The sequence below is a fragment of the Pygocentrus nattereri genome, chromosome 1 (assembly GCF_015220715.1).
Source record: "Pygocentrus nattereri isolate fPygNat1 chromosome 1, fPygNat1.pri, whole genome shotgun sequence".
NCBI classification, from domain to species: Eukaryota; Metazoa; Chordata; class Actinopteri; order Characiformes; family Serrasalmidae; genus Pygocentrus; species Pygocentrus nattereri.
Window position 1 is genome coordinate 35950153 of NC_051211.1, and position 12714 is coordinate 35962866.

Sequence of the window (12714 nt, forward strand, 5' to 3'; positions counted from 1 at the left end):
TTTTAATAAACAAAATCAGAGACTCTGACTGTGCGCATTTGTCAGTCTATATATGTGTGTGTGTGTGTGTGTGTGTGTGTGTGTGTGTTTGTGTGTGTGTGTGTGTGTGTGTGTGTGTGTGTGTGTGTGTGTGTGTGTGTGTGTGTGTGTGAGAGATGCTTTCAGTCACACTTAAACTGCAGTTCTGCACGGAGAGTCAGTTTGGATTGGATGAACTGAAATGATATATTCCAGTCAACTCCCACTCGCACTATATTAAGTGTTCTCTTTAATTAATGCCATTAAGTAGAGGGTCGCCATGTGGCCCAGGCTGCCATCCTCTCTACATCCGATCTGAGAGGAAAAATAGAACTGATGCCACTTTGAGCTGGGCATGTTAATTTTCCCAGAACAGCGTCCACGACCTTTAACCCAGTCAGTGCTGAGTGTGTAGATGCTCACGTCACTGCAACACATCACATCCACTAAATTATCCATGACCACATGTGATCCTATTATTCACAAATATATTAACAGCAGCAATGCTCTGCTGTCCGATACAGTTGGATTAGATGAGAAATGGGGTGACCCCGGGGTAAAAACACTTTGTCTCTGTCATCGTAATTGTGATGTTTATCCCAGATGGGAATGGAGTGAGTCAGAACGAGGTTTCTGCTTACTAGAAAATATGGCTTATTCCCTTGATGATGAATACATTTTTCAAAACAAAGAAAGGCCTTTTCTGCTGGTAGGTTAAAGCAGTACTATTCAGGACACTGAAAGAAATACTACTACTAATAATAATATTAACAGATCCTAGATATTGGCAGGCCAGGACACATTTACTGAATGGATCTGATCTAATTCATCTGAAAATTCATCTGGATCATTGCATTCCTGCAATGTTCCACCTGGAAACTTTTTAGGGTCAGTAAATCTGAATTTGTGTCACTGGATAATATGATCCATGCATTAATATTTCTAATGTAGAAGGAGACGAAGAGGCAGGATCTCAGCCCATCCTTGTTTTTATTGAAAGCCATGGCAAAAGAATCCACAAAGAAATGAAACAGTAAAATCACTAACAAAATACTAAACAGAAAGGAAATAAGACTAAAGAACATAAAGGGGACTAGAAATCAAATGAGAGAAAACAAGAACAAGGCCTGAGAACACAAAACAGCAAGGAATCGCCAAAGCACACAACCAGGGGCATACATTCAACACGCCTGAAACACCTGAGACTAATGCAAGGGCTACAGACTACAGACAGGTGTGACAGGTGACAAAATACCTGGAACAGGGAGGAGACAAAGTCTAGAACAACAACAAATGCACATGGCCTGTGTAAACAAAAACACATGGAACACAGACAAACAGAAAGACAAGGACAGTGCAAGACAGAATGTTATGATATTAAGTTCAAGTTTGAAAATATATGAAAATGGGGCTGGGGTCATACAGTAGATTTGGTTTTGAGAGTCCTTTGGGTCCCCCCAAATGCAGGGCAAAAGCCTTGGCATGATGTCTGAATAGTATTTAGATTTTCATCATAAAGTTGGAGTTTCACGGACAAACTAGACTAGCTTTAGCTTTACATGCTAGTTGTGGTGAACAGCTAGAATTAGGCAATATTTTTAATCCATCTTTCTGGAGATGAGTTTATACATCTACATCTAATAATCATCTGCACTTGATTAAGTGTTTAATACTATTGCTTTGTTTTAATTGTTATTGTTACTACTATTATTATTATTAGTAGTAGTAGTAGAAGTAGTAGTAGTAGTAGTAGTATTGTTATTATTATTATTATTATTATGGGATAAATATAATCACAATAACCTTACAACAAACAAACATGACATTTCACACATTTCTATTTTACTGTCATTTGTCTTTTGCTGTAACTTATTAAGTGAAGTAGATCATAGATTTAAATTGATAAAAGCCTACATTTTTTAGTTGTATTTTAAAAACACATTTTCTAAATATGAATTATACATTCTGATAACAAACTAATTAAAAAATATATTGAGGTATTTTCCCTCATTTTCTCCTACCGTGAGCACTTCCCAGCAGTCAGTGCTGAGCAAAGTGGTTGCTTTTATGGAAGAAGTAAAAAACATTTTACCATCAAATGGAAGTGAATAGAATTAGTTTTTCCCCTTGTTTAGACAATTTCTACTGGCCCATACACTATGAAATTGTGAATGTTGTAAAGGGCAGACAGCTTTTTTACAGTTTGTAAAAATATGAAAAGAATGGAAAAACGGAAATACATGCTTTTGCTAAATAACAATATATACTTTCACATATGCTATCTTCTATGCTCTAACAAATAATCACTTTTGAAAAAACTTATATTGATTTTTATTTTTTCTACCCTACTTGAACACTTTTATGCTGAATGGAAACAAATCATTTAATGGAATGGAATAAATAATTTAATACATGAGCTATCTCACAAGTTAAGGTCATTTTTGCCGTCTCCTGTTCTCTTATGATTTGTTGTCCTTCTGTTAATGTCAGCAGCCCTGCGATGGAATGGTGACCTGTCCAGGGTGTTTCATGCATTCTGCCAATTGACTGCTGGGATAAGCCCAAAAAAAGGTGTGTGTGTTATGTCAGCTGTATTGTTTTATTGTTCCTGATGTGATAAAATTGCCACCTGCATCACCTCATTCACCATTAACTCCCATTTCACCTTCTCTTCCTCTTGCTCCCTCCGTCCTCTGACCTCCGGTTTCTCTACTTACACTGTGTCAGTCTATGCATTCATTAGACTGGTAACTATCTAATGACCAAGCAGTGCTCATGCTTGTGAACACCAGTTACATAATTATTCTGTGAGACATACTCATAGTGACAATATTAGTAAATGATTGAATACTGCACGAGAAAGAAAAGACATGCCTGATGGTTGATATGGCCATACTAGATGACATAGACTTCTTAATGACAGAGATGAAGATCAGCAGGATGTGGAATGCCAAAACAGGAATAGTGCCAGTGATAGTGGGAAGATTAGGAATATTCAAAAAGCCATTTAATGTCTGCTATCAGAGGCTCCCAGACCTTTCATCAACAAGTGAAGTGTAGAAGATCACTTTTTCAGGCACTGTTCACATCCTAGCTGTGGTGAATCACTCTGATGTCATACAACTGTATAACTGTATGTTTTCAAACTTCTGTAAAGCTGCTTTGTGACAACATGGTTGTAAAAAGTGCTATACAAATAAACTTGAATTGAATGTCTTGTTGAGATCTGGATTGGCTAGATACCACTTCAATAATGAGTAGAAAAAATAATAATATCAATAATAATAATAAGAAGAAGAAGAAGAAGAAGAAGGAGAAGAAAAAGAAGAAGAGGGAGAAGGAGAAGAAAATTAAGAATCTTAACCCAAGTGCTGTGCAAAAGTGAGAGCCCATCATTTACTGAATTTCCAGTCAAAACAGACGTTAAATGCAAGTTATGAGCATCAGCATAAAAAACGCAGAAAACAAATAGTTTAACAGAAAATATACACCAAAGCCTTAACAATGAAATATAATATCAGTTTTTTCAGTATTTAGTGTGTCCATTCTTTGGCAGCTTCCTTTCTTCTTGAGAGACTTGCTTTCAGTTTTTCATGGGTGTTTTTCCAAGCCTCCAAAGTTCAGTCTTAGAAGTTGGTTGCAAGTTGGTCTAAGAAATCCCAAATACATTCAGTGATGTTGAGGTCTGGACTCTGGGGTGGCCAGTCCATTGTTCTCAGAACAGCAGCAGAGCCTGTTTGATTTGTAAATGTTTTTGTCTATTTTCTTTTCTCAGTAAGGGCTTTCTGGCAGCTACACCTCCTTTCAGACTCATAGTGTTGAGTATGAAAATCCACACGCCTGTGGTTTTTTCAGATATGAAGCAAGAATGGAGCTTGATTTTTAAGTTGAAAATGAAAAGTTTTAAGTTCTGTTTATCTGACCGTGACAGTTTTGGTGGTCTGCCAGGTCTTACACAGTTGTCAGTAGTCCCATCTTTTTCTCTTTATCTTTTAATCATTTTTAAACCCCCTTTTTCAAAAGTCTATTTTCATTTGTTTTCTTTTCTCTATATGCATTGGATTATCTTAAATCTAATCTGCACTAAAACATATCCTGAATGTCTTAATTGCAATTTTTACTGTAAATGAAATAAAAGAAAGGTGGTATCTCACTTTTTCTCAGTGCTTTAAAAACAGTTCAAATTAAATCGTGTACCATACGAGAAAAAAGCAGTACTCTTCGGATTGCTTTTCACACGCCCGTCTTATGTTTGACATTTGAAAGTTTGCTGTGCCCGTGAGAAAACGTGTGAAATTTTATTGGAGAAACTTTCATCAGTTTCCTCCTCAGCCTGGCCTCCTCGCTGCTGATGTGTCAGTGGTTATATGACAGGTCGTGCCCCGTGTGGCCCGGCCCCAACAGGCTGATTGATTCATTTGTATTGCAGCCGGTCCCGGATGTTTCTGTGTGTGCTCTATTTCTGGCTCTCGTAGATGTTCATTACACCTTTATGACTTTGGGCAGAAAGGGTACGGCTACTCTGGGCAGCAGCCCTGTCCATGGCCAGAGAGCACGCCAAGGCGGTGGGGCCTAATGGACAGAAAATGCTGATATGATGGATATGCTTTGAATGCGAGAAGACAGCAAATGCTATCAGCAAAAAAGAACTGATGCATGTGGGAGGACAGATGGTTAAGTTTATGTTATAAATGGGAACTTGCATTAAGTCACACATTCCCATGGACTGTCAATGACTATAAAAGACTGCATTATCCTCCCTGACTTCACCAATAATAGATTATCTTCATTATATACTCTGCTCCATCTATAATTGATCTATCCAACCCCAATAATGGGCCCAGAAATGCATTATTTCATAGCAAGGTTGGACAAGTCTAATGAGCAACCATGTAGACCTGCAGCAAAACATTTCCTGTTAAAAATGTTACATTGCTGAGCTGGATTATGTTGTTAAAGCTAATTAAACTTGGCAGATTAGAAATGAATATGAATTGAATTTGCCACCTTGTTAACAACAGTTGGGCTACATTGCCATGCAGTATTATAGTGCAATATAATTTAGGCATTTTGACAAAAAAAGTGAGTTGTAAGCTACATTTTCTTGTTTTCTTGGCATTTTTGTAAATGTTGTGTAAAGCCTTCTTGTCAGTGTTCTGTAAACCTATCCAAACTAAGAACTTTGTAGCCACTGTTTCAAGATTGGACAAGCTATACAGAACGCTAATAACAATTTCATTCATCTTTATACATTTAGATTGAAGTTCAAATTCTCTCCATAACAAATTTCCACTTTAAAATTCTATGCTACTGAGCTGGTCTGTAATGTTCAAGCTAATCAAAACCACTAACATAACAGTCACTTGAGCATACAAACAACAGCAGTGTGACTCTTCACACATGTAAAAATACTGTACTTCAGTATTTCAGTTAAGTCAAACTTTATTTATGTAGCGCTTTTTTAAACAGGCATTTTTACAAAGCAGCTTTACAGAAAAGTCCTGGTCCAAACCCCCATGAGCAAGCCAGTGGTGACAGTGGCAAGGAAAGACTCCCTAAGAGCAAAAGAATGAAACTTTGAGTGGAACCAAGACTCAAAAGGGGAACCCATCCTCTGTTCTACACTGGATGGCAGACAATATCAGCAGAAAATAAGATTTAACCATCAGTATTTAACCATAGATACAGAAAAGGGGAAAAGTAGGAGAAGCAATTTCTATGATTAAAACTTCAGGAGGGTGAGTTCATGACTGTGCAGCTTAGGCCATTTCCCACGTGATTGTTAGGGTGTTGTATATAGAACTGGCTGCTATGTTATCCCAGATGGTTGTTAGGTTTTTGCAAGGTGGCTGTAGTTGTATATGTGTATCAGTTGGTCACTTGGGGGTTGTGATAGGTGGTTTCTCATTAATTTTGGAATTTTGCCAACATTCTGTAAACCTTATTTAAACCACTCAAAAGCGGATTTGTGGGCGAAGTAATAGGACTCAATTAGGACGGCTTCTAGCCTCACCCCAGTTATTACATCATATGAGCCCGCTTTTTAACTGTTGGAATTTTTTCACATTTCTGCATTGATCAAGTTAATTTTGCTATTGTTCGCCTGGATTTGGACAAGCACTGTTTTCTCCAGTTTATGTATGCTTACTGTATATTGGAAAAGCCCTTTTGTGAGTTGGAACTGATTTGGATCAGTGGATAAACGGGATCAAAAGTGAACAAGAGCTATTACAGAGAATGAAGCTCAATTATGACTAATGCTATTGAGGTGCAATAGCGGCATACAGAAATCGATGTCCATAAGCACTCCTTGCAGTAAATGATGGTGTGCATTGACGTCTCTTTGCATTGATCAACACAGTGGATTTGTACAGCCAACACACAATGAAAACAATGTTATTAAGGTAATCGGTGATTCCCAGTGAAGGGCAGGTGAGTTTAAAACCTCAAACAAACCTCAAACAAAAGTATTTTTAACTCGTTTTAATGATAAGGAGGATGGGCTATATACCATATCTGAAAAAACAGAAGCAGACATCTACTAGTAGGCCTGAGCTCATAATAGAAACAAAATTAAATTTGTGTATTCCACTTTGTACACAGGTGCAGTAAGGACCAGCATGACTTTAATATGTTGGTGGTTTCTTTTATACAGGCATTTATACCTTTGACATTAATGAGCTGGTTGATGTTTTTTTTGGCCCACGTGTAGGTTTAGATAACTATAGTTACCATTCATGCTATATGCTTCTAAACCGTAAATCAACATAATGGATCTCGCCACATTTCTCTTCAAGTTACTGATGGCATCACAGCTAATAGAGGTCTCTGTATATTCAACATTTTCATGGCAGAGTGATGAGATGTGTCCATACATTTCTGAAAACTGTAGCTGGGTGTCTGAGAGAGTGTTGGAGGCTCACATGGGAGCTACATTTAGCCAGTGTCACACAGTTATGATTAACGGGATTTTTGTAGGTCAGAAACTGAATTTTGGAATGTCATATATTGTTTTTTGGTTATTTACTATTGATCATTAATATATATTACACTTTTAATATTGATCTGAGCAGTCATTTTAGGTGGGCCAGTAATAAAAATGGGTGGGCCTAGACCCACGGGGCCCAATCATAATCCTGCCACAAGTGTGCGCATGCAGCTTATATAAAAGTATTGCTATCCTTATAAAAGTGTTGCTAACAGAATGGGACACTCTGGAGGAGCTGCACATTCCTAAGGTCAGCATGCTCAATGGCAAGCCTTGGCTAGAGGGATATAAAACTCTCCAGCACTGGCCTGTGGAGTAGTGGAACTGCATTCTCTGAAATGACTGAGCTCCATCCAATAACTTCAGGATGAGTTAGAGTGGCATTTGTGATCCAGAACTGACCATCCATCATCAGTAGCTGACCTCACTAATGGTCTTGTGGCTGAACGCAATCAAATCCTCACAGCAATGACCCAACATCTAGTAAAACCTTTCCAGCACAGAGGCTGTTACTGCAGGAAAAGGAGGACAATTCCATATTCCAAGGGCCCACTTTCACTTTTTTACACAAAAGAGTTTTGGAATACGTAAACATTGTTGTAAACAATCCATACATGGAAACAATGCTGCGAAACAGCCGGCTTTAATTTCAATGTTTCTGTTTTGTCATAGGAACAATCACATTTACGTACAGCCAACCGTTCGGTCTAAAGCACTTTAAGCTCCGCCCATTCACACTTAAGTTATATGGAGTGTGAATGCTTTTTGAATAAGGCAATACAAATGTCAGCCAATCAGAACAAAGGTCATTTACATGTATCAGTCTGATGATCGTTTTTGGTTCATAAAATGGCACAAATGTTGCAAATAGAACTTAAAGCTTAAAATAAAATACAAGAAAAGCAGTTGTTCATAAATACGTCCAGAAACTCATGCTTGATTCATGATTAGATTTATTTGTTCTGAAATATTTGTTTCCTTTCATGTCTTAGTTCTTTTCGTGTTGAGAAACAATGTTTACAGTAAAGTGTGTTCAATAACATTCCACAAAGAATGGGACTTTCAATTATATATTTTATTACAAAATTAACTGAAAACAACATCTTCTTTTCCTTTCCGCTGACTTTTTTTTGTCACTCCACTAGATTCATATCCTCTGTAGTGCTCACTGTACACAATGCTGTTGTGTGAATGTGTTTCATACCAAAAGGCACTGACTGAAACTGGATAAAGAAAAAAGAAACATTCTGATCATCACTGTTGTCAGGAATGTTACATGTGCTCTGTGTTGCTGTATATACATATGCATCAGACAGGACAGCGTGGGTAGTGTCCACTAAAGGGGCATTACGTTTGGAGATTGGAACACTTCTCTTTTTCCGTAGGCGCTGGAGCCCACATTAGTGGGGATGTAGACGGTGCCGATAGTGTTACTGGAGCGGACGAGGAAGTCTGCCAGTCTCTGAGTCATACAAGTGGCCGTGTTGCACCTTCTCTTTTCTATGTGGTGTTGCTGGCTGGTTGAAGACAAAGAGGGTAAATTAGCATCTCTTCAGTTAACTCATCTAATGTACTGACTCAGATTGCTTTACAGTGGTACTGATAGGAGGTCACAAAGTCTACAATGCAAATACAGCCATTTAACTAACCTACATGTTTTCTGAGTTTTTATATGTAATGCTGGTGATGGTAAAATGGTAAAGTGGTTAATTTGAAAAAAAAAAAAACTTTACTTTGAGACTTGTTTTGCCCTACAATACCCTGAATGTACCTGTCCCCCAATGTATAAGGGAGACTATAGAGGCATTAAATCACCACTGTGAACAATGCTGACACAGTAAGTTTCTCTAGGAAAGATAATTTCACATCAAGCCATTCCAAATGACTTTGTTAACATCTCAACATTTCCATTATGAACAAAGTTTTTCATTGTAGTTACCACTGATAGTAATTAATAACAAGTCTTAAGATTAGTAACAAAGTAATAATCCTAGGGCTTACTCATAAGATTAGTAATTGTTTTTTTATTTTTCATTTGTCTTAACCTTAAGATGCTCACTCTAACCACAAAATACAATTTCACTATGTTTTGAAGGACCATCTGTTTTGAAGTATTGAGGACCATAAGCAACTTCAATAACTTTGATGGAATATATTTGGATGTAAATACATTCTAACAAAGTCTTTACAAAACTGGAGTTTCATCTTTATAGCTGAACAACCAAGTCATAATTTATATGAAAACTTCTAGAAGATGTGTGTGTGTGTGTGTGTGTGTGTGTGTGTGTGTGTGTGTGTGTGTGTGTGTGTGTGTGTGTGTGTGTGATTGTGTGTTTAATGCTGTTTTTTATTGTTCACTGTTAATTATTGCCAGGGTTTCATAGTGTGCAACACTATGTTTCACAGTAAAAACTATTTATCATTTTATTGTGAAATCAATTCGCCCTAATTGCCTATTTGAAATATTCTGTGCATATACATTGCATAACATGATGAATAAATATGTAAACTGTTTTGGGTTTTATTTTGCATTAACTTTTGTTTTGTTTGAATATGTCTGGTGAAATGAAAAGAATTGATATGGAAATTTACAGTAAATTACTCAGTACTAAGTTGGAGTGTAGTTGTTACATAAAGAATAGAAATAGAGAAGAATACAGCTATATCATAGTAACCTTGTGGTCCATGTGATAAAGTCGCAGAGTTGTTATTTTACTGTTATTTACTCTTAAAATTGCTCATTGAAATACTGCAAAAATAATGTCACTAGTAGACAGTACCTTACTGTAGTTTTACCATTTTTACTGGCAATGGCAAGTTTTTATCATATGAAAAAAGTTGCAGTTGTGCTAGTCATTTTATCTCAGCACAGCTATCTCTGTGGAGAGATGTGAACTACTTTCTGAGGTTTTTTTCTTTTTACCTCTCCCTTGTCACCCCTCATTGCCCACTAGTAGCTCAGCACACAACTTTAAGTTTTTAAACACAGGAGTCAACAGTGTTATAACAGAGTTATATGGTAAAACTTTTTTTTTTATTATGTTAAGTTGATTTGACTGAAGTTAAGTTGATTTCACTGATGGATTGGCATCTAGGAGGCATGCAGAAAGAGTGTATTATGATTAGTAAGTATTATGAAAATAATGTGCAAAGTTTGCAGTTAAACCAGTGAGGACTTTTTAGAGATTGTTAGCCACAGGGTTACTGTATTCAAATACAACAATGAAGTAAGGCTAAATTCACAAGAAGGAGTAAGTCATACATTGTGAAAGTGAAATCCTCCTCCCTGCACCCCCACCAAGAGAAATAGCATCTTGTAACTGTAACACAACATCACCTTCAAGACTTTCAGCAGCCCAGCTTTAGACTCCCATGCTAAGCATAACACAAGTACCTGTTGAGTGCCCTCTGGGGCCGCGACCCCACAAATTCCAGGAATGGACTCGATGACAAACCCGGAGACATCCAGCCCTCAGCCTCTTCCTCTTGCTCAGTGGAGGAAATGGAGTACCTGCAGGAAGACAGTCATGAGCTCAGAGAGCATCACTGATTCCACTTTAGGACAATAGCACTCCACCTAAATGCAGAGAGAGGCACCAAGTTGTCACTTGCACTCTGACTATTCATTGCCTCTAATCTCCTCATGGAGAGTTCCTCAGGGCCTTTTGAACACTAATGTGTGGAAATTGGACTTGGTTGTGCGCTGAAGAGAGATCATTTATAAGAATGAAACACACTTCAATTGCACTTGTCCTCATCCAGCAAATGCATCAGAAGGATCTTGCTTGGCACTCAAAATAATTCTGACACTCAGGTAGATCTGACCTATCCATGCTCCACCCACACTGTACAAAAACTGTAACAAAAAATTATATAAAAAAAACAAACAAACAAAAAAACAAAAAAAACCTAATTAACAGCAAAAGTATGTTTTCTCAATGATGGTAAAATCTGTAAAATCAGTCATTTAATTTCTTAAAAATATTGCCTATTACTGTAATTTATCAGTTTAAATAGTTCAACAACCAACCGTTGTTTTTGACTTACAATATTTCCCCATCAGTACAGTAACAACCATTAAAATAAGCACAAATGCTTGTGAAATAAAGGTGATCATTTGTTTTTTGTGCATTTATATTCCATTTCTGTAAAATAATGGCAGTGTATGTGTGTGGGGGGTTAACCCCTTAAATGGCCCGGGCCTAACAGCAGGCCCAAAGTTTTACTACACACTTTTAAAACCTAAGAATAGCGCAGCCAGTTTGCATTCAAGTCCTTATAGTTACTGAATAATAAGCCTAAGTATATAATAAGCCTGGGGCTTTAAAGGGTTAAACTGGAAACCAGCAACTAGCAAATCTTAGCAAAGTGTGCTATTTCTCACAAATATGAAATGTATTAAATATGATTCTTGCAAGTGTTCTGTAAAGCTTGTCCTACGTAGCAGCAGTAGGTATGAAGAGTACATTTGAGGTAGGAGCATGGATACATCAGTTATTATTACTGAGCAAAGTTTCAGCCTCAGAGGTTCTGGCCACAGAGGTAGACAGTCAGAAGTCTGGTTTGGGAGAATTGGACAGTTGACCAAATGCTGACCTGTTATTGGGTGCTGTTGTCACACATTGCACCAGCACAAGCAGCAGCAGAAGCAGGATAGGCACTTTCAGATGATACATGGCAGCACAGATCTGTCATATATTGAAAACAGGCCAAAAGAGAACAAAAAAATCAACGTCAGTGTAATGGGATCAGATGCAAACACACTATGTTTACTGTATTGATTCCTTTATATTATTTTAGACAGCTATATTACTTTTCTGTAAAATACAGGAATGTAAAGGTAGGTTAAAGTTTACGACAGCAAATTATTGCAACGGGATCAGTACAAATTATACTATGTAAGACAATTCAATTCATGAAATAGGAATGCAAAATACACTCAGGCTTCTGATGGAAAAGTGCACCCTGAGAACACTTTCTAAATCACACTCTAGACCCATATTTCTGTGCACCGTTGCTGTGGGAGTGAAAAGCTTGGGTTGCACCTTCCCATGTCTTCATGTAATGAAAAAAGTAATGCATGCCATGCATACGCAATGCATCACTTTTTTCAGCATAAAGACACAAGTGGTGCAACAAAAAGTGTTCCAGAAGAAAAGTAACTCCTCACTCACCTGCAGTAGTTTGGGTCCAGTGGTGAGCAGCAGCAGGAGGTACTGGCGTGATCACTGTTTTTTCTCACACACATACACCAGCCTCCCTGTTATAGGCTTCTCCCTCAACCACTTGTGACATCACTCCTGTCCAAATATAGCACTCAATTTCCATCAGAGCGGTGGGCTGAGGAGGAGGGGTCTACTTGAAGAATCCAAACCCACGGCATGGGTCAAAAGCTCCACACACAATCATCCTCGTCTTCGTCATCCTCATCATTTACAGCGGCCGACAGTCACAGCAGTGGGTTGATCATTTCTGGGTTGATCACTAAAGCCATCCTGGGAAAAACTTCAGGCTTTCAGTGCTGAATTAACCCTTTAATTAGTTCTGCTAGTTCAGTTGTTACTGAATAATTCATAGTAGTTACTGAAACGTTTATAGTAGCATAGTGAGAAATTGATATTGGATACTGAATAATTCATACTGGTTTCTGAGTGATTCATAGCGGCTACTGAAAAATCCATAGTACTTACTGAGTAATTCATGGAATA

The 12714-nt window shown here is 37.7% G+C and overlaps 1 protein-coding gene across 1 annotated transcript; it reads right to left on the reverse strand.

The window, feature by feature from the left end:
• Positions 1-7975: 7975 nt before the first annotated feature.
• On the reverse strand, positions 7976-12248 carry LOC108427022 (islet amyloid polypeptide). Its single transcript, XM_017696903.2, has 4 exons — positions 12181-12248; positions 11603-11694; positions 10401-10517; positions 7976-8523 (listed from the first exon to the last, which is right to left on the reverse strand). Exons 2-4 carry the CDS (start codon positions 11680-11682, stop codon positions 8343-8345), a joined length of 378 nt encoding a protein of 125 aa, XP_017552392.1. The 5' UTR covers positions 11683-11694; positions 12181-12248; the 3' UTR covers positions 7976-8342.
• Positions 12249-12714: the final 466 nt, after the last annotated feature.